The following is a 23,186-nucleotide window of genomic DNA, read 5'->3' as shown; positions in this document are numbered from 1 at the left end:
TTTTTTTTTTTTTTTTTTTTTTTTTTTTTTTTAATATACCTTTGTTTTATTTATTTAGCTTTTAATGTGATATGTTGGGGATTAAACTCAGTGCCTCACACATGCCAGGCAAGCTCTCTATCACTGAACTACAACCCCAGCCCCTAAACATCTTTTTAATGTAAGGGTTTTTTGTTTGTTTGTTTGTTTTGTTTTGTTTTTTTGAAGCATTTTAAATGAAATTGTCTTATATCTTGTAATGCACTTTCAACTATTTGAGCTTATTTTAAATGGTTGTCAAACCCTTTGTAGGTTTGAGAAAACCATAATATCCAGAATAAATGGTATGTTTCACACTTGTGGCTCTTGGGTCTGATGTCTATCAAGACAATCCAACACCTAAATCCTTCTTTTTAAGAAAGCTCCCAAGAATGTGATCACTTTGTTAACTCTGAAATTTAACTGCAAGTGCCACTGTATCCATTCTGCTGTGTTAGTTAATGTTGAAAAATTGTGACATACTTTCTCGCCTTCATGTCTTTCCTAGTCAACGATGAATCAGGTCGAGATGCTGAAGTCAGTGCCAGGGAACACATGGGTTCCAGCAGCTCCCTCCAGTCCCGGGAAGAGAAGCAAGAGCCTGTTGTGGTAAGGCCGTATCCACAGGTGCAGATGTTGTCTACACACCATGCTGTCGCATCAGCCACACCTGTTGCAGTGACAGCCCCGCCAGCACACCTGACGCCAGCAGTGCCACTCCCTTTTTCGGAGGGACTTATGAAGGTAATGGAGAGCTTTAATATTTCACATTGAACCACTTCTAATGGTGGCAAATATTTTTAACAATTTTAACAAAATCTTGGGCTGTTTCGTAGAATCATGCTTTGGTGTTTTTTCCATTGTCCTACCATTTCAGCTCTTCTGTGTAACTCAGAGTCACGGCCTGCAGTACCTAGGCATGGGCAATTGGAATCACAGGATCTTTTCTGTTTTTCATTTTGACATTGATGTTAATTTATGGGCTTGCTAGTTAGTTTTTATCTTGGGGTAGTACTCTTCTCCAAGATTTATTTTAATAGCTGGCTAATTTGGAGGTATTTTAGCATATTGCCTTATATATTTCCTTGCGATTATGTTTCAGTTACTGAGAGTTTTGTTTACTTTTGCCCAAACTTGGGAGGCAGTGCTGTGTAGAAGAAAGGGCATGGGCTGTGTGCCATATAGATCTGGCTTTATTCCCAGTTCTACTTTTTACTGTCTGTGTGATGCTGAGCAAGTCACTTAGCCTTGCTTTGTACATTTCCTCCTCTCTGAAATGAAAGTGCTAGCACTTCAGTGGAACAGCTGTGATGCTGACAGATAAAGCATATAAGGCTTATGGCATCTTTCCTGGCACTCGCCGGGTTTGATTTGTGTACTTTTAACTATAGAGTAAAATGCATCACTGGAACAAGGCTATTGATATATTTTGTGTGGTTTTCTGTTTGCAGCCACCCCCGAAGCCCACCATGCCTAGCCGTCCCATTGCTCCTGCTCCACCTTCTACCTTGTCACTTCCCCCCAAGGTTCCAGGGCAGGTTACCGTTACCATGGAAAGTAGCATCCCTCAAGCTTCAGCCATTCCTGTGGCAACAATCAGTGGACAACAGGTTTTTTTCCTCTTAATTTGCTGATTTTCAAACTAAGATTCCAAACTGTTGATCATTATATATTGAATGCCAGCAGTACATTAGGTACTATCCTAAATAAAAAAGTAAATAGTCACTGATGTCTACAAATGGGAAGATAGTAGATTTGAGAGAAGGGATAGGAGTAGAGGCCAGGGTGTGTAGTGGTGGTGTAACTCATATTTATTGAGCGTCTGCTGCTATATGCTAGGCACTGCCCCAGTGAGATACAAATCCAATTTGGATGGTCCATGTCCTTGAGGGTCAGAGTCTAGTTGTCCTTGCTTATAGAGAGATAGCTCTGAAGGATTGGGAACCACCTTACAGCAGCAGTGTTGGGCAGTGCTTCTCTAGGTTTTTCTCAGGAGCGCAAATATGTATCTCTTGGGATACTGGTAGGTTTGCTCAGGTAGCCCCTCCAGCTATGAACATTTATATTGAAGTTACCTGGTTTTTCTTCAAATTATTGAAAAGTTGCAGTCTTATCCCTTTATATATATATTTGACTTATTAAATATTTTAAATTATCTACCTATGAAAAAAACTAGTTCCCAGGAGTCTTCCCTTTCATAGTTTCAAGAAAAATTAATATTCCAAAACAATTCCCTGTGATGCTGTACTTTTGTCATATTGCTAAGTATTCCCAGAAGTCTAAGAATTGCCATCTGAGAAGCACTGATATCAGAAGTTGGGACATTTGAGGGGTGAGCCAAAGAATGGGTAGAGGAGTACCTGTAGGGTACTAACTGACATTTACTTGGAAATTCCCAATAGCATAAGGAATGAGGGAAAGAGAATCATGCAAACAGTGAGAATATACAAACTAAACCTTTGGCCAAGAAAGAGAAAGCGAGTATGAAAGGCTAATATTGCAGATGAAAAGGAGACAGTAGAATATGTCATGTGTTACTGGGGTCTAGCAACTAGCTGGCCTGAAACAATTGAAGGTGCCTCAGATCACTTGTGGCATGACTGTTGGCATAGATCATTATGCCATACAGTGCTTAAAACAGATAAAGCTAAATGTCCTCAGCCCTTTCCCTCGGGGTACCCACTATCTAAAAGAACAACCTGACCCACATTTGAAGGCAACTGACTTCTAGAGGCAATAGCTAAGACCAAGTACATGAAAATGATATTATATCCCATTTCTTTCAGGGACATCCCAGTAATCTGCATCACATCATGACCACAAATGTACAGATGTCCATTATCCGCAGCAACGCTCCTGGCCCCCCTCTTCACATTGGCGCTTCTCATTTACCTCGAGGTAAAGACTGCATGTTTTGTTCAAACTCTGGAAATGCACATACACATTTGGTTGACGATATACTTACAAAAAATGTATTCATAATCAGCATATTAAGTTGCAGGACAGTAGAGGTAAACTTAAGGCAATATACATTTTTAATGAGGTCTAAGATGTGCTTCTTAGAGTTGGGTTAGAACAACTGTATGTGTAAAATTAGTGTGAATTTTTTTTCTTTTATTTTTTTTTTAATTTTTATCTATTTGTTTTTTTAGTCATACATGACAGTAGAATGCATTTTGATATATAATACATACATGGAATGTGCTTACATCAATCATATTGTCTATTCTATTCTGCTGCCCTTCCTATCCTCCCTACTCCTCCCCTCCTCTCCCATCCTTTCTCTCTATCCAATCTAATGTGACACACTTTTTTTTTTCTTTTTCTCATTACAACATCATATATGTATTCTGTATAACAATGAGGTTCTCCTCCCATCTTCTGTGATACTCCCCTTCTCCCTCTTTTTCCCTCCCACCTCTCTTCCCTATTTAGTGGTAGTCTTCTTCTCATGGGTGAATTTTTAATTGTCTAAAAATTGTTCTTTATTCTGAGTAACTCAGAAGGCTATGATAGTCTGAATGTGGTATTCATTTTTCATAAATAAGTCACTAGTATTAATATTAAATTTCTTTCTTTTTTTTTTCTCCCTCTTTTTGTTGTGTGTGTATATTGAGCTAGAAATCAAACTCAGGTCCTTGCCCATGCTAGGCAAACACTGTACCACTGAGTTACATTCCAGGCCAATTCTGAATTCTTTCAAAGTATACTGTTAATGGTCACTCAATTTTTTTTTCTTTCTTTCTTTTTTGGGTACCATGGATTGAACTCAGGGGGCACTCAACCACTGAGCCACATCCCTAGCCCTTTTTTGTATTTTATTTAGAGACAGGGTCTCAAGTGAGTTGCTTAGCACCTTGATGTTGCTGGCTTTGAACTTGTAATCAGACTAATAAATTAAAAACCAGGTTTGCTTAGTCATACCATAACTCAAGTGATTGCCAACGTGTGATATTCACAGGCCCTTTTAAGAGGCTACAGGGTCAGAACTATTTTCATGAACGCATTAAGATACTCTGCCTTTTTCATAGTGTTGATAACTGCATTAATGGAACAAAGGCAGTGGTAGGTAAGTGAAGTGTCACTGTCTGGTGGTTAAAGTGTTTCAGTGCTAGCCAGAAAGTATATAGCAGCACCACACTGTGCTATTCATTTTGTTTTGTACTTGGAATTAACAAAACAAGACACTAGCTAGTTTCATTTAAAAATATCCTTGAAGTAGCAGTATGTGTTATCTTATTAAATCTTGTTTTAGTCTGCTTGTTGATTGCTGTGACCAAAAGACCTGACATCAATTTTAGAGGAGGAAGTTTATTTGGCTATCAAGCTTTCAGAGATATCAGCCCATAGACAGCCAACTCCATTGCTCTGGGCCCTTAGTGAGGCAGTGAAAGAGTGTGGTTGGGGAGAGCTGTTGAGGACATGGCACAAGGAAGCAGAGAAACAAAGCAGACCAGGGTCAAAAGTACCCTGAAGGCATGCCCCCAGTGACCCACCTCCTCTAGCCACACCCTATCTGCCTATAATTACCACCAAAACAAATCTCAACCCTCGAGTACAGCTTTTCTTAATTTTCTTTCTTTTTAAATACCTTTATTTTGTTTTTATGTGGTCCTGGGGATCAAACTCAGTGTGTCACACATGCTAGGTGAGCGCTCTTCCTCGGAGCCACAACCTCTTAATTTTCTTTCGTTATTTTTGAAACTATATGTCTTGCTGTGTTGCCCAGGCCAGTCTGGAACTCCTGGGCTCAAATGATCCTCCTGCCTCAGGTTCCTGAGTAGCTGGGACCATAGGCACTGTGCCTGGCCTTTTCTTAATTTTCTTTAAGATGAATGGGAAGTATGTATAACATACTTCATCTAAATACCAACATTATTTGAGTTTTAGAAGTCATTTTCCTAAGGGATATAATTGGATCTATTTAAATACTAATAAAAAAATTTTTTTTCAGGTGCAGCTGCTGCAGCTGTAATGTCCAGTTCTAAAGTAACCACAGTCCTGAGGCCGACTTCACAGTTGCCAAATGCTGCTGCAGCCCAGCCAGCAGTACAGCACATCATTCACCAACCAATCCAGGTACGTCAGGGCCAGGGCTTCTTATCCTGCAAGATTTAAGTGCCTAAGTTAGTCACTGCCAGGCACTGATAGAATCCTTGACTTCATTGACTTTTAACCTAGTTTTTAAAAAATTAGTGCTACCTTGTCACTTCCCAAACTTAGGGAAGTTTGAAGGATATACAGTGTCATGTGAGTTGTTGGAATATAGAACAGAGGTAATAAAGGAAGGCCTTTTGTTGGGATGAAAGTAGTAGGGAGGATTCAGAGAAATGAAGAGGGAGATGAAACAATGTCAAGAAAGAGAATAATGGTGATAGTGTGTAATGAAGGGTAGCTAGACCTGAAAGGGATTTTAATTTTGCTAGAGGTCAGTGAACCTCTAAAGGCTTTATGCACATTTTTATACATTAAACATGGTTTTCCGAGAAGATAGCCTGTGCCTTTCAACTTCTTTTCAAGGAAATCTATGGCCTTGGAACTACCAAAGTATAGTGTAGATGATATATCTGTAAATTGGGAATGCTAAGGAAATATAACGTTGATTTTTGTGTAGAAAGCCACTTGCGCGGGGTGGGGGGGGTGACCAGGGATTGAACTCAAGGGCACTCAACCACTGAGCTACATCTCTAGCTCTATTTTGTATTTTCTTTAGAGACAGGGTCTCACTGTGTTGCTTAGCACTTCACTTTTGCTGAGGCTGGCTTTGAATTTGTGCTCCTCCTGCCTCAGCCTCCCAAGCTACTGGAATTACAGGCATACACTGCTGCACCCAGTGAGAGCCACTTTTTTTTTTGTAACCAGTTATATCCAATCAAAAAAAAAAAAAGTCAGGCTGGGATTGTGGCTTAGTGGTAGAGTGCTTGCTTATCACTAGTGAGTTACTGGGTTCAATCCTCAGCACCACATAAAAATAAATAAATAAAAATATTATGTCCATGTACAACTTTTAAAAAAAAAAAAGTCTTTGAAAGATTAATTTTTTTCATTAGTTTTTTTTAAGACACAATACCTTTTTTTAAAATATTTATTTTTTTAGTTTTTATTTAGGTGGACATAATATCTTTATTTCATTTTTATGTGGTGCTGAAAATCGAACCCAGTGCATCACACATGCTAGGTAAGCGCGTTACCACTTGAGCCACATCCCCAGCCCATAATACCTTTTTTAAAGAAATTTATTTTTATACAGTGCTGAGGATTGAACCCAGTGCCTCACACAAGTGAGCCAAGAGCTCTACCACTGAGCTACAACCCCAGCCCAGAAAGATTAATCTTAACTGAATTACACACAGGAGATGGAAATTCTAATGCTTTTAGAAATCATTGAGGTAATGTGTGTGAAATAGTTGTGTTTATATAATAGAGCAGAGTCCCGATTAGGACAGTGAGTAGTATATGTTTTACCTAAAACTTTCAAACTACGTATTTCATTGTATATGATTATCACAGATTTTATGCCAATTTTTTTTAAAGTGGGGTGTGACCATTATGTAAAGCTTCTTCTTCTTTTTTTTTTTTTAATAATGCTGGTATTACTTAAAAAATAATTTATTACTTTACTGTCTTTGGTGCAAGATTAAGGTGTATGGAATACTCATGAATATATATTAATGTGGTGGCAGTGATTATGTGCTGAAATCAGTGAAACAAAAGACCTTCCCAGCAAAACACAGTTGGAGGGCATTGGCATTCAGGAGTACCTATAGAATATATGAAAAATTAGAGAAGTATGGGAGCCAAGACTAGGAACTCACTAGTGAGGAAGTAGAGCAGTAGCCCTAGTGTGAGATATGCAGCTGTACACAGTAGGAACAGCAGATAAAAGACTGAGGTTTTTGAAAAGCAAGGATAAAGAATGGGCAGAGTGTTGGCCCCTTGGAGCACATCTGTACTCCCAGCTGTTCAGGAGGCTGAGGCAGGGGATTACAAGTTCAGAGCCAGCCTCAGCAACTTAGCAAGGCCCTAAGCAACTCAGCAAGACCCTGTCTCTTTATAAAACATAACAAAAGGCTGTGGCTCAGTGCTTATACACCCCTGGGTTCAATCTTTGATACCAAAAAGAATGGGCAAAGTTTGGGGATTTGACATCAGGATCAAGATGTTGAGGGCTGAATCAGAACTCAGGTGAGTAGAAGAATGACTGTGAATCCCAGTGTGAGGCTCTTTTATCAGATGAAGATTTTATACATTGATGTGGTAGATTAGAGGGCTGTGTACCTGTATGAAAACATCCAAGAAACATCTAAGCATCAAGACTTTTTTGTTTCTTTGAGCACCTGACTTGCCAGCACAGAATACTGTTACCCTGTGTTTATGTTTTTTTGTTGTTGCTATTTGGTTTTTTTGTTTTTGTTTTTGTAGTGCTAGGGCGAAACTCAAGGCCTCCTGCATGCTAGGCAAGCACTCTGCCACTGAGCCACGTCTCTGGCCCTGTTTACTATTGTTTTGCAGTGCTGGAGCTCTAACCTGAGTTTGCCTTTTGAATGCTAACTTCACCTGAAAGCTAACAGTAGCTGAGAAGGGCACTTGGTTTAGCAGTGGTAAAAAATGTCTATACCGGGACTCTCAATAGACTGTAGGAACTCCAGGTATGAAGGGTTAAATTCTAGTTTGTACAGAGTCAGGCAGTATTTTGACACTCTAGTCATATTTGGAAAGGAGGGACTTATGTGCTGTCCAACCAAAATAAGATTCTTGTTCTTATAATAATCTATCTGGAAAAAGAATTCTTTAGTTGGACTGTAAGAATTTACTGTCATTTGGGCATAGGTGCACAGGCTAATACCAACATAATCTCCTCTTCTCACACCCCCCCCCATGTAATTCCTCAGAAATTCTTTTGACTTCCTCTTCCAGTATCAGACCATGTCATTCTACCTCCATAATCAACTGTACTAGATTCTGCCTATATACCCTCCTGTATAATCTCTGCTTCCCAACTGTGCCATCTAACAGCCACGTTTCAAATTATATTTTTATACTTTTAATGTTTGACTTAATATGTTTTATTTTGCCTTTTGTTTTAAATAAAGTATTTTTTTCTTCTTAATAGTCTCGTCCACCTGTTACCACCTCCAATACTATCCCTCCCGCTGTGGTTGCAACTGTTTCAGCCACCAGAGCTCAGTCTCCTGTCATCACTACAACAGCAGCACATGCAACTGATTCAGCACTGAGGTATACTTGGGGGGTGTGAAGATGGGGCCATCCTGGTATCCTCCCTGCTTCCTTTCTTTTTCCTTTATTCAGTAAATGTTTCAGGTGCTTTTTTTTTTTTTGAGGGGTGGAATGTGGGGGATTGAACTCAGGGTCACTCAACTACTGAGCCACATCCCCAGCCCTGTTTTGTATTCTGTTTAGAGACAGGGTCTTACTGTGTTACTTAACACTTCACTTTTGCTAAGGCTGGCTTTAAACTTGCAATCCTCCATCTTTAGCCTCCTGAGCAACTGGAATTACAGGCATGGGCCACTGTGCCTGGCTTAAATGCTTTTTATATAGTGTTCTAGACACTACATAAAACAATTAACAGGTGAAGAAATTTGTCCTTGTAGAGATTCTATTCCTAGAGGTACAACAAGTAATGTTTTGTTTTGTTTTTTTCAGCAATGAAAAGAGGTGAGAGCATTTGGAGTGGGAGGGAGGTGGCATAGGAGGCTTATTATTTCATACAAGGTGGTCAAGGAGGACTTTGTTGATAAGAATATATTTGAGCAGAAAAGCTGTAATAGAAAGAGCTATATAGTTATAGCTATATGAAATAGTATTCTAGGCAGCAGGAATTGTTAGTGCAAAGGACCCTAAGATATAAATGTTTGCCACATATGAAGAGTAGTCAAGGAGGCCTCTGTCAGGAAGAGGGGCAGAGATTAGTTTAGCAGGTAGCATGAATTCTAAATCACAGAGGACCTTATGAACACTCCAGGAATCTGGGCTTTGCTGGGTGTGATAGGAATCCTTAGCAGAGCCATGTCATGATCTGAAGTTTTAATTGGATCACCTTGGCTGTTAGGTGGCACAGTTGGGAAGCAGAGATCATACAGGAGGGTATATAGGCAGAATCTACTGGAGTTGATTATGGAGGTAGAATTACATGGTTTGATACTAGAAGAGGAAGTGAAAAGAATTTCTGAGGAATTACATGGGGTGGGGGGTGCCAGAAGAGGAGATTATGTTGGTATTAGTTGGCCTCTACACCTGAGAAGGTAGAAGTGCATTAATTTGAGATGGAGAACAGTGAGGAAGAATGGTTTTAGAGATGAATTCCAGACTTTAGTTGGTGTCATTTTAAGGTTGTGATGACTTCCAAATACCCAAGTGGAGATATTGATAGATGAGTTTGGAGTTCAGGGAAAGATCTCAAAGAGATGATCCAGGGAGATGGTCTAGATGGGAAGCAGGGATATGAGAGAAACAGCTCCTGCTGGAGAGGGCTGAAAGGCAGGAGTAGTCTCCGGGGAGAACCAAGGTTCCTTCAAGCAGAAAGGGAAGGGTATATTCAGAGAAAGGTTGAGGACATAGGATGTAACTTTTTTGCTAAAGATGACTTGTAAGTCCAGAGGGTACAGGTTGGGTATTTGAAAGGGGAAGGTAGTGCTATTAAGAGATTTATAGAGCCATCCAGAGATGAAATCTGGTTGATGAGAGATGGTCACAGAAGCTTTTCGTTCTACTGGGAATATTGAGTTTGTGGAACAATCAAGTGGCTTTTGTCAACAGGTACTTAAAGAAATGTCTGTGCTGGACATAAAGAGTTTAGAAGGAATCAGCATGTGGGCTAAAATTAAAGCTTTGGGTTACTTGAATCTGCCCACGGAGGATCTGAAGAAAGTAACATTTAAATGAAGAATAATGCCTAGGGTTTATCTTTAATCCTTAACACTCTCACCTGCTAGCTGTTTGACATTAAGCAAGTTTCTCAACTTCCCTCATCATTAGTTCCCTCCAAAAAAATAGGGATACTTCATTTTGTGGTACATAAAAATGCAGTTTTAGTTTTAAAGACACACAACTGCCCAACATAAAATAGACAACTTGTTCATTTTAGTTTTATATTCACATATACTTTTTAAAAAGTTACTATGTTCAGATGATGTCATGAAATTCAAAATACATGAGTAGATAATACGGTAAAAACTAGTTTTAGGGCTGGAGTTACAGCTCAGTGGTAGAGTGCATGCTTAGCACATGTGAAACACTGGGTTCAACCCGAAGCACCACAAAAAGAGTTAAAAAAATTAAATTAAATAAAGGTATTGTGTCCGTCTACCAAAAAAAAAGTGTATTTAAAAATAGTTTTAGGGGATTATTTATTTTGAACTGGGGTTTCACTTTGTTGCCCAGGCTGGTCTGAAAGTTGGGCTCAGGTGATCCTCTGGCCTTAGACTCCTGAATAGTTTGGGACTGTAGGCCAGAGGTACCATTGCCCAGTTAGGGTTGGGGTTTTTTTGTTTTTGTTTTTAAACGAGTTATCAAAATATCTTCTCCCATTTATTGAGTGCTTCAATAAAAAGTGGACCTTGAATTTTGCCAAATGAGTGTTCATTATTCCCTTAGACAACAAATACTGTAGGAACTGCTGTGTGTACAGGAGATGTGTTAGTAAATTACACAGACAAACCCTAATGATTATTTGATTTTTTTTTCTACTTATATCTGTAATTATCATGCTTCTAATATCTAGTTCTCTGAATTCTGTAGATAACAAGTTTAAACATACCAATTTTTATGGAAGAAATAGAACAAAGTATTGTCTCCCAGAAAAGCAATAGGCCCAGGTGGTTGAGTAAAATTCTACCAATTCTCAAAGGCCAAATAAACCAATGTAATGACATTGGTTCCAGGTATACAAAAAGAAGTAGTCTATTTTACTTCTAAAAGAAATAAAATTCCAGAAAAATTTAAGGTAAGTTTTATTGAATGTTAAGTACATTCAATCCTGCATGCCAATTCTTTGGCTTTTTCTTTCTATTCATTTGTAACTTGGTTAAATAATATATGTTCTTTATTATTTTCTTCAAAAAGCAGTGATCTTTTTTTGTGTGTTTATGTGTGTTTCCTAGGAATCAAATTCATGGTCTCGTACATGCTAAGCATGCACTCTACCACAGAACTACACATACCCCAGTCCCTAAATGACCTTATCTTAAAGGACTGATAGTTTAAATTTTCACATGCTCAGAATCATTTCCCAGATGTCTTTACATCTTAACTATTTAACTGGTGGTTGACTATTATAATTTTTTTTGTTGTTTCTATGTACTTTCCTTGAGTACTTTACAGGTATTTTTTCCTAACCCCTAGAGCAGGGTAATGCTGTTGAGAAGTCTGCAGCCAACCTGATCTATTTTCTAACCCCTAAAAAGACCTTGATCTTTCTGTTTGCTTGCCCAAGAGTCCTTATCTTTGAGTTTCAGCAACTTTATTAAGATATGTTTTGTGGTGACTATTGTGTATGGTTTGTTTTGAAATATGGTGTGCCTTTTTAATCTGTAACATAAAACTGTACAGAAAATTTCCTTGAATTATTGTTTTATGTATTCATTCTGTTCTGACCTATTGGAGAGGAGCAATTATGTTATGTGAAAACTTTTTGTATGCCTTTCTTATCTAATCCTTTTAGACTACTTTTTCTCTTTAAATTGTGCCAGTGATTCCCTTTCTGCATTTTCAGCCTGCTCTCTTATATTTTACTCTTAATTTTGCCTTCATTCTTTAAGTGGCTGAACAATCGTCTTGTTTCTTTTGAATTCTACTCATTTATTTTGTCTCTTTTTGTTGTCTTGTCATCACTTCCAGTGTGCTTTTATATCTTTGTATTTTCATTTCATAGAAGCAGTTATTTCATTAAGTTTTAAAATTCCTGGCACAATTTTCATCTGCCTGGTTCCCTTTTGAGTTCTCATCTTTGATTAGATTTTGTGTATTTTGAATCAGTTATTTGTCATTGGTTCCTGTAGCCTGGGCTATGTACTGGGTTAGGAGAAATGTTCCTAAATGACTTAATGTCCTGTGTTTGTGTTTTGGGGGGCCACCTCTCCTGCCAGTGAAGATAGACCACTCAAAACAGAAAAGCTTCTCTCCTGGGTTTCATTGCACACTGTCTGTCTTACTCATCTATCTATGCAATTCCTGGCTCAACCTTATATTCTTTGCTTCTTAACCCTTGGAATTGGTCCATGTTCTACTTCACTACCAGCTCTGTTCCCAGCGGTACAAACAAAAGAATTTGCTTTCCTGTGTCAGAGTATGTTCCTTACTTCAAAGAATTATACTTTGATGGATTTTAATCCCTGAAATTATAACTCTAGAAATTCTGTGTTCCTTTGCTCCTGGATTCCTGTTTAGTTTTCAGTTCCTTTGCCAGTTCTGCTGTCCATTCTGAGGTTTAAGATTTCAGGTGTCTCCTAATTTTGTCAAAATGGAAACTCAATTCTTTTTCTGTGAGAGGAGAAAATACCAAACTAGTAGTCTCTACCTATAGTTCTCTTGTCCTTAGTCTAAAGTCAGATAAGGACTCAGCTGAACATCAGAAGATGATCATAAGTCCACTTGTTGGAAATCAAGTTGTAAATTTTCTGTAAATGTCAGGTGACGAAATTGGGTCTCTATAACTTGGGTTGCCTTTCAGAGTGCTTAAAAAAAAATTGATCACTGGAAGAAATATAAGATTAAGCCAACAGATTAAGGAGCATTTTGTAGCTGAGTGACTTAATCTGTGTGACCTTATTTTGTGGTAGTTGAGGTTGTCACACCATGAACTCATGGATGTTACATTTATTCAGTGTGTCTTAAGAGTCTCTTTCTTTTTCTCACAGTTCCTTGAATTTGGCTGTGGTAACCCCTCTGAGCTGGCCTGAATGTCCTTTTTGATTACTCAGTAGTTTTTGAGTACTTCTTTTGTCTTGAAATCAGCCATTTCTACAAGCCCTTGGTTCCTTTGGGTGAAGAATAGTAGTTGGAACCCAAGTTCTGGATGCTAGGAGTACTCATTGCTTCTGGGGTTGTCATTGCTTTGAGGCTTTTTCTTTGGAGTGGCATTTCCAATTGAAACTTAAAGGGCTGGGGATGTGGCTCAAGCGGTAGCGCGCTCGCCTGGCATGCGTGTGGCCCGGGTTCGATCCTCAGCACCACATACATACAAAGATGTTGTGTCCGCCGAAAACTAAAAAATAAATATTAAAAAAAAAAAAAAAAGAAACTTAATATTACATTTTTTTCTTGCTTTTTTAGAATTTATATTTGTGTATCTTTTTCCTTGCACTAAAACAACAACAAAAAAAAAACCTTATTTCCTTAAAGACATTAATGTAACTATTTGCTTTTTTCATCTTATATACAAAAATCTTACCATATAGCAGTACATTCTGGAGATGACTCCAAATCAGTATATAGGGTTCCTAACTTATTCTTTCATATTTGTATATGCTGTTGAATGTTTGTAATGATATGGTCGTGCATTGCTTAATAATGAGGAAATGCTCTTAGAAACTCATTGTTAAACAATTTCATCATTGTACGAACATCAGAGTATATTGACATAAACCTAGATGATTGGTCACTCACTCAGCATCACCTCTTGATACAGTTAAGAAACAGTAAACATTAGATGTATGAGACTGCTATCCATGTAAAATGACAACTTTTACGGTAAACAGTTTTAATTAGTAGGAGTATCCTCTAACAATAAAAAGTATAGCAAACACATAAATCTTTAATAGTTGTTATTTTCAAGTATCATGTATTGTACATAATTGTATGTGCCTTATTTCTTTTATTTTGTTTTATTTTATATTTTGGTGTGGTACTGCAGATTGAATCCAGGGATGCTTTACTACTGAGCTACATCCCCAGCCCTTTTGTTTTGTTTTGAGACAGAGTCTCACTAAGGTGCTGAGGCTAGCTTCAAACCTGCTCTCCTCCTACCCAGTCTCCCTCGTCTCTGGAATTACAGGTGTGCTTCATCACACATGATGTGTGCTATGCTTTTGCACAACTGGATATAACCCAGGTCTTGTGCCTGTTAGGCAAGTGTTCTACTACTGAGTCACATACTACTACAGCTTCCCCCCACCCCAAGCCCCTTCACTCATTTACATTTACATGGTTCCAAAATATAAAAGCATTAAAAGGCATGCAGTAAGGAGTTACTCTCTCCTCTGTCCCCCATCTATCAAGTACCTGTTTCTTTGCCTTTTTCCTTCTTTTAGTATAATTTCCATTTTAATTTTTTTACCCAGAGGACAGTTTTTTCTTTAGTCCTTAAGGACTCTGCTTCTTCCATGGACTTCAGTAGTCTTAAGCAGCACCAGCAAGTATAAATTGGGGTACGGGTGTCTGATCTTCTAGACTTTACAAGAATGATTTCTAATTACCTTGCTGTGAATGACTTTGTCCTTGAGTACACATTGGGTGCAGTTGCCCATGCAGCACATAGGCTCTGTGTGGATGTGGCCCTTTGGGCGGGCACAACCATTGTTCCATTTTTCTTTTTTTCATCTTGGAAGCAAAGATCTGAGAGAGCCTTTTACCTTTCTAAGGCAACCTGTTAATAGCTTTTTGAATATCCTCTTAGTATCTCTTTATGCAAATCTATTCAGATTCAAATGCAGTTCTTATTTTTATCTTATTTACCCAGAAGAATGTTTAATTCATATATTTCTTTTTACTTTTTTCCATATAACATATTGGAAGGGTGCCATCACTTTTTTAGTAGCAACATAGTGATCCCTTGTGTAAATGGATTTGAGGTTGTCTCCAGTTCTTTACTATCATAGATAATATCACAGTGAATAATCTTACAGTTGTTTGATTATACATGTGAACAGAGGGTATATGCAATTGTAATTTTGATATCTACCATCTGATTGCCTTTCTTAGGGTTTATACCAGTGTACCCTTCTACATTCTTAAAAAATCCAATAGGTGAGCAGTAAGCAATGCTATCTCAGTGTATTTTACCTTGAATTTCTCTCTTTAAGAATGAGAGTGAGTTAGGCACAGTGGCACACACTTGTAGTGCCAGCTACTTGAGAAGCTGAGGCTGAAGAATTGCTTGAGCTCAGGAGTTCAAGGCCAGCCTGGGCAAATAGTGAGACCTTGTCTCAAAAAAAAAAAAGAGAATGAAGATGTTTTCTTAAGGAATTCATTCATTTTTTTCTTTCCTTCTTTCTTTCGTGAACTGGCTATTCATACTTTTGCTCCTCTTTTCCTTTTTTTTCTTGTTGATTTCTAGGATCTTATAGTTTATTAGGAAGATTACTCTTTTGTCTTTGCTTAATACTGTGTTTTGCCATGTATAGAAGGTTTGCTTGTTTGTTCACATAGTCAAATTTATTAATATTTTCTTTTGTAGCTTTTGGACTTTGTAAGTTTTTGTGTTTGTTTTCTTCCCAGTGTTAAAGATTGAATCCAGGACCTCATACATGCTAGGCAAGATCTCTACCACTGAGCCACATCCCCAACTCTGAAAGCTTTTAACATATAGAAAGCTTCCCTCACTCCGGGATTATAAAGAAGTCTCCCATCATTTCTTCATATACATTTCTTAGTTGTCTTAAATCTTTAATTCTTTTAGTATTCATCCTAGCATACTTGTGAGGTAGGGATACAAATTTATCATTTTCAAATGGCTTCATAGTCTTCCCAACACCATTTATTAAATAGTCCATTTTTCCCTCTGATTTGAGAAGACAGTGTTGTTATATTGTCAAGTTTTCTTGCCATTGTTGCAATTTCTGTACCTTACTATCAACCAATTGGCATGCTGTCTGTGTTGTTATCCCTTTCAATCATTAGTCAATTGTAACTGGAACTTCATGTCATTTTAAGAATGTCCTTCCATCTGGTAAAGTATGATACAAGTTTAAGGGGAAGGACAATGCTTCAGGAGTTAGGTTTAAATGTTGTTAATTGTGATTGCCTGTAATCTTCCTTAGAAAACTTGTCAGAAATTCATGTGAGAACCTTATTGTATATCTTTAGATTTTTCCAGAGTAAAGTGTAATTATTATAATAATGCTTACTCAAGTTTGTTATGTAAGGCTGGGGTGTAACTCAGTGATAGATCCCTTGTCTACCAAGGCCCTGGGTTTGATCCCCCTGTACCACACTCACAAAATAGTATGGAGTGTTGATTAACTACTTCATAACTACGGCTTAATTTACTCAATTTGTGGTATATATTCATATCTTTCAAAATAAGACTATGGCAGTTTGAGGAGAGAAACTCAGTGGACCATTTATTTCACTGGTATGACTTAAAGACCAAATATTGGTTTAACTGTGGACTTCACAGACCTATGAAAAGATACAATTTGTGACTGTAATCTGTACGAGATAGTAAATGACCTTGACTGCCTGCACTGTGTCTGTGCACTAGTTATAAATCACATAATATCTTTTCTGTCTTTTCAGTCGGCCCACTTTGTCTATCCAGCATCCACCATCTGCAGCAATTAGTATTCAGCGTCCTGCTCAGTCACGGGATGTGACAACAAGAATCACACTACCATCTCACCCTGCATTAGGGACGCCAAAACAGCAGCTTCATACGATGGCTCAGGTAAAACCAGAGGTGAAGAATCACCTGTGTACTTTGTGGGATAAACCCAGAGTCATGCACAGCTTTCTGAGGACCTGGCAATATGAGAGCGATGATTACTTTTGGACTGAATGGAATGGGAAATGTTCTTGTTTATAACTGTGTTGCGGGGTTCCCCCCACAGAAAACCATCTTCAGTACTGGCACACCGGTGGCCGCAGCAACAGTAGCACCTATTTTGGCAACCAACACCCTTCCTTCAGCAACCACTGCCGGTAAGTCAGTTGCCCTGCTCTCCTTCCTGCCAGGGATAAAAGGGACATAAGGGGTGACTGAATTTTTCATTTGTCACCTTCAGAGGAAAACAACAGGCTAGAAAAATTCTCACAACTTTTCAAGACCTTTTCCAAGGTTTTTAAGAATCTCTAATATGTGCAGAGAGGTCATTGTTAAAGAATTTCCTTTTTTCCCTCATTTTAGGATCTGTGTCACACACACAAGCTCCCACGAGTACAATTGTTACCATGACAATGCCCTCCCATTCATCCCATGCGACTGCTGTGACCACCTCAAACATCCCAGTCGGTAAGTGCTATGTGATCTTCACACAGAAGCCTATGAGGAAATTTTCAGCCCCTTTGTCCAGGCCTTCATGTCCAAGGCTAGTATTATTTTTTGTTATTGTTTTTAATTTCTGATCATAAAAGCAACACTGAATTTGACTTAGAATATTATTTGTCATACAGATCTGGCATTGATAGTAGGAGAAAAAAAGAGGATAGTGATCTTCAAGTACTGAAAGTTTTAACTTTAACTGGTTTTGAATGCCTTTCTTATCAAACTGTACCTCTTATATGTACTTCATATAGAAATAAGTCAACTTTGACATAGTCAGAAAAGAACAATAGGAAAAGCAAGATCTGAATTTAAAAACCTGTACACTTCCATAGACTGTTCAGGAAAAAAAATCTTTGGGTGATGCAACTATGGGAAGAGCATTAAGCCTCAAATTGATCACTCTCAGTTGTCATCTGATTACTAACCCATGATATTTCATGATCATCCTATAATTTATTTTAGACCATGTTTATTCCTTGTTTTAAATATGTGAATACTATGAATATTTTGAATACTATGAAACATTCTGGCAACTAAATATGAGTCATCAAGAGCAGGAATTACCAAACCTTTTCTAAGACCAGATGGTAAATATTCTAGGCTTTGTAGGCTATGTAGGTCTGTGTCACAGCAGCCATGGACGACCATATAAAAACAAATGAGTGTTTGACTGTGTTCCAGTAAGACTTTACTCATGGACAGAGAAATTTGAATTTCATATTACTTTCACATGTCATGAAATATCCTCCCCCTCAACTGTTTAAAAATCTAAACCCATTCTTAGCTCACAGACCATATAGAAACAGCAAGCTGGATTGGCTCACAGACCACACTTTGCCAATGTCTGTCGCCTGTCATACAGGCTGATATGTCTCTACTACCATATCCAAAGCAGAGGCTGTGGCCTAGCAAGCAGAAAATGTAGCTGTCTCTCTGACTCATGTTGCCAGAGTTTTCTCTGTTTTGGTTCAGTAATGGTGAGTGTGTTCCAAAGATATGAGACATCTTCCCTATTTTTAATATAATATGATTTTAAGAAGACTTGCTTTTTATGAAGAGGACACACTGACATACTGAACTGTCAGAAGTCTGGTAACCTGATATAGAGGTATGACTTCCCCACTTGCTAGGTCTTTCTTACTATATAAATGAGATAGGCAACAGCTTCCTGGTCTCCTTGGTAACTTCGAAGACACTTTCCTGGAATAATGATAGGGACCCAGAGATTTCCACTCCTCTTTAGGTAAGCAGGCCATGCCAGCCCTAAAATATGTGCTGAACACCACGTCAGGCCTTTAGCAGAGATAATGCTGCACTGCTGATCTTTCTCACATTATTGCTTGCTACGACTTGGCAGTAGAGAAAACAAACTTCTCTCAGACTTGTTTTAGCATTAATACACTTTTGTTGGATAAAATTATGGGTTGTTCCATATCTCAATTTTAGACCATTTTCTGGCTTCACCTGATAGGTCATCAGCTGTCCTCAGTGCTGTAAGAACAGAGGCAAGCCTGTTCCTTAGCTGGGAGGCTAACTAGGGTATTTACAGTTATGAGGAAACCCAGACCAGTAAAGAGAGGACATTGTATCTTTCTTTACTGGTTTGGGTAAAGTAAAATTGGAGGTATCCGGCTTCCTCTTGACACCCCCAATGTGAAGAATTGTTTTTAAGAAGTTGGTTCTTACTAGTGTCCCTGTGCTTTCCTAAGAGATTATGCTGGAAATAAACTCACCTAAAGTACCAGAGGACATGAATATATTCATTCTTAAGTTTCATCAGTTTTATGTTCTAGTTTTGCTCTCTTATATAGTAATTCAAATATTTGTTACATCATAATAGAATTCCTCTAAAAAGATTTCTCATTTGAGAGGGGAAACCTGATATAACCACAAAGCATTAATTTCCAGGTTAGGGTTCTACAGAATATATTAAAATCACATAAGTGGAGTTTTCCACATTTTACTTGTTTTCGCCAGGTGAGATTAAATCTTGAATTTAACCATTGTTACTAAAGGAATGTGTTGGGTCATAGGAGAAAAAAAGACTGATTCCAAAGTAGAATTTTAAGTTCTTTGCCATTTTTGTGTTCAATATTTTGTTGATTTTCTTTTTTAAAGAGTTTACTTCTTTAAAAAATTTTTGCAAAAAAAAAGTGGAATCTCCAAGAAGCCAGTTGGTTGCACACCCGTAATCCCACCAGCTCAGGTGACTGAGGCAGGAGGATCACAGGTTCCAAATCAGCCTTAGCAACTTGAGCAAGGCCGTAAGCAATGTAGTGAGACCCTGTCTCAAAATTAAAATATTTTAAAAAGGGCTGGACATGTGGCTCAGTTGTTAAGTACCCTTGAATTCAATCCCTGGTACCAAATTTTTTTTTTAAAAAGAAGCCAGGTTGAGAGAAGGAGACCTGGTTGCTAATTTTTTTTTAATTATTAACCCTTTTTAAACAGATAATAGTATGAATATATTAGTGAATTATTAAAATAATTCACTTGACTCTCTTGTAGTCATCTTTCATTTTTATTTTGATTAAAACTAAACATCCCACCTTATAACTGCATTGTAAGGTTGCTGCTAGCAAAAATATTTTGGCATACCAGTAAGAGTATATGGGTAGTAATATAATTGACTTTTACTGTTTGTAGCTAAGGTGGTACCTCAGCAGATCACACACACTTCTCCTCGGATCCAGCCTGATTACCCTGCAGAAAGGAGTAGCCTGATACCCATTTCAGGACATCGGGCCTCTCCAAATCCGGTGGCTATGGAAACCCGAAGTGACAACAGGTAGGAGGCAGTGGGCCAGTTAGCTTGCCCCATTGTGTCATTAATTGTTTTTGATATTTCACTGAAATGTCCCAGAAAATAAGGCATATGTTTATATTTTCAAATTTTTCCCCTGAAAATAACACATGGTATAATTTCTTTTTCAGTGTTCACAGGAAAATGTGTTATTTTTATTAAGCCATTCTTTGTTTGATGGGTGTGTGTGTGTGTGTGTGTGTGTGTGTGTGTGTGTGTGTATTTAGAGTCATTCTGAGAGTAAGGGTTGCAGGGTTGCAGGATTGTGACCCTTTATCCAAGGTGCCTCCATTTGTAACTCCTAAAACAACACAGTCCCTTTTTTAACCATAGTTACAGATTTCTGGAATGATTCTTTAGCTTTCTGTTCTCCTTCCTACATTGACATTTTTTTAAAACTATACATAAGCCAGTTGTTTTGTTAGAATATCCTTCAATTTGGTTTTATTACATTGTTTCTTCATGGTTAGCTATTTTGGAGGAATTATCATTTAAGAGATGTGTTCTCACCATTATCACATCATTAGAGAGTTTAGGCTGTTTGTCCCATTATTGATTATATTAACTCAATGAAGATGATACTTGCCATTTTTTTTCCTACTGTAAACAAATAATCTGTATGAAAATACTTTGAGACCATAAATATTCCTATTCTCCAGGAAACTTTTACCCAATAATTTTAGGCTTGATAATTCCTGCGCAAATTAATTATCAATATGATAGTTGCAAAATATACTTATTCAAAGTATCATTTCTTCCACATTTATTAGTTGGCATTTTCATATTAAGAAAGTTTCTATCTACTATATTTATTTGAGTATTTTATTTTTTAAAATCAATGTGGGCTTATGGATTTGTTTTATTCATTAGTATAATCCATTGCCATCATCTATATTGGTGCTCAAATGATCTCCAGTTTGGCCCTTGAGATCCCTTTAGACTTCTTAGGTAGGTTTCACCATGTCTCCAGTCTAGCTCTTCTTTATTTTCTACTACAAGTTATTCCAAGTCTTACTGAGTCTTGGAATCTGCTGTTTTTTCAAAGGAGCCCTTTGTCATTTTGAAACCAACATCCAGGCATCATCTCTGCTTTTGCCTAAGGGTTGATATTTCTTCTAGGCCCTATTGTTAGGCAAAAGTAGGAAGTAACATTTTTTTAACCATTTGAATGTATGCCGATACCTCCAGTTTAACTACATTCCTTCCCACATTCTGTATTTGTTGTTCCCCTCTCCTACGGTGAGTGTACATAGTCTTTCAGAACTGGGTGATTTTTACATCTCGTTATTTTTAGTGTTTATAGGAATACATATAAGTTTTAATACATTGATCTTGTGTTCATCCACCTTGCTACGTACTCCTTTTAGCTCTAAAAGTTTATAGATTCTTTTAGATCCTCTAAGTAGATATTTATTTCGTCTACAAATAAGAGCAGTTTTTTGTGGGTACTCAAGACGATCTGTTTCCAGTTTTCTATACAGATTTTTTTTTTTTAAATCTTGTTACTGTTAGACCAGGACGCAAGAAAAGACCACTGACTCCAATTAAAATCAAATTAAAGCAAGCTTATTATTTCGACCGGCCGGGCTGCCTCTCCCTCCCAAAACGGCGGGAACAAGACAGCACCCCAGCTTTCCTGCAGCCCAGCTTTATAGCCCAGAAAGTTACACAAAGGGGGGTTACAGATAACAGAACTCTGACAAGCATCACACTAATAGTAGTTTACATTTTTTGCTGGCCCCAACATCAGAATTTATGAGGACCATTAGAGCCTCAGAGAGGGTCGTTGTCTGGCCAGGGAAGGCCAATATTTATGAGGTGTCACTAAGTTTCAGAGAGGGCTGCTATCTGGTCAGAGAGCCAGGCATGGGTGAGTTCAAGGCACGGGCAGGCATTCCAAGCAGGTTCAGAATTTGCAGTAATTTATAGTAAAGCCGAAATTATCTTTTCATGGTTTTGTGGCGAGATGCCCAATTTTAAGAAAAGATCAGGTTGGGTCTACCAGTTACATTGGTTAGAAGCATCCAGTACAGTGACCTTTAATATAGCCTTGATACTAAAATTTGACAGGGAGAATATGAGAAAAATATTATAAACTGAGAAGGTGAGATGGTGAGTCTTCTTGTCTTACTTCTAACTTGAATGGAAATTCTCCTGAAAATTCACTATAGATTTTGTTAGATACCATTTTTAATTTGAAAACAAAAATCCTATTTTCTTTGGCATTTCTGTTATGAATTTGTATAGATGCTATCATATATTTTTTGTAAATATTTTGCAACTATTTCAAATGATTGTTCTCTTTGGACTTTTTAAGATTGAAAGCATGAATAGAAATCCAAATGTCTAATTCCAGTTTTCTGTGATAAACCTAATTTAACCACAGTGTATTTAATTTTATATAGTACTTAATTCCGTTTAATTTAAGAGTTTTTGCATCATTGTAAGGAGTGAAATTGATTTATAATATTTTTTGTACTCTCCCTGTCAAATTTTTATGTCAAGACTATATTAAGTTCAAAAAAAAAAGTTAGAACTGGGTGTGATGGCATTACCTATATTCCCAGCTCTCAGGAAACTGCGGCAGAAGTATTGCCAAGTTGGAGACTAGTCTGGGCAACTTAGTGAGACCCTGTCTCAAAATAAAATAAAAAAATGCTGGGAATGGAGTTCTCTGGTAAAGCACTTCCATAGCATGTGGAAGGCCCTGACATTAATCACCAGGACCAAGTGGTAGCAGGGGAGGTTAAATCTCATTTCTTTTTCTCTGGTCTCTGGGTCAGTTTGTATGAGGTTAAGATTATCTGTTTCGTGTATATGTGTTAAAATTTGCCGGAAGGGCTGGGGATGTGGCTCAAGTGGTGGCATGCTCGCCTAGCATGTGTGAGGCAATGGGTTCAATTCTCAGCGCCACATGAAAATAAAATAAAGATGTTGTGTCCACCTAAAACTAAAAAATAAATATTAAAAAACAAAAAACCCTGGGTTTAGTATCTTTCAAGTGGCATTGAGCAGGGAAGAATTGTGATAACTGAGTTTTTGTGAGGCAGTTTTGGTAATTGGTATCCTCAAGAATCATTCATAAAATATTATCTGTGTTTTTACATTTAATTGATTTAAATCTTTACAGTAACTATGTATTTT

General features: G+C 37.7%; 1 protein-coding gene across 6 annotated transcripts in view; it reads left to right on the top strand.

Moving 5' to 3' along the window:
* The window catches only part of Sap130 (Sin3A associated protein 130), a 72,312-nt gene that overhangs the window by 8,803 nt on the left and 40,323 nt on the right, over nt 1-23,186 (top strand). For 5 of the 6 annotated variants that reach the window (XM_015479104.2, XM_048812156.1, XM_015479102.2 and 2 more), the window contains exons 3-11: nt 527-762; nt 1,470-1,628; nt 2,805-2,916; nt 4,973-5,097; nt 8,132-8,256; nt 16,495-16,642; nt 16,806-16,896; nt 17,102-17,206; nt 19,886-20,027. In XM_015479104.2, the coding sequence (XP_015334590.1) occupies nt 527-762; nt 1,470-1,628; nt 2,805-2,916; nt 4,973-5,097; nt 8,132-8,256; nt 16,495-16,642; nt 16,806-16,896; nt 17,102-17,206; nt 19,886-20,027 (1,243 nt within the window). The remainder of the gene's footprint in view (nt 1-526; nt 763-1,469; nt 1,629-2,804; nt 2,917-4,972; nt 5,098-8,131; nt 8,257-16,494; nt 16,643-16,805; nt 16,897-17,101; nt 17,207-19,885; nt 20,028-23,186) is intronic. The other variant, XM_015479103.2, reaches the window with a different exon arrangement.

This window comes from Marmota marmota, unplaced genomic scaffold (genome assembly GCF_001458135.2).
Source record: "Marmota marmota marmota unplaced genomic scaffold, marMar, whole genome shotgun sequence".
NCBI lineage: Eukaryota > Metazoa > Chordata > Mammalia > Rodentia > Sciuridae > Marmota > Marmota marmota.
This window is presented reverse-complemented; position numbering and strand designations above follow the sequence as displayed.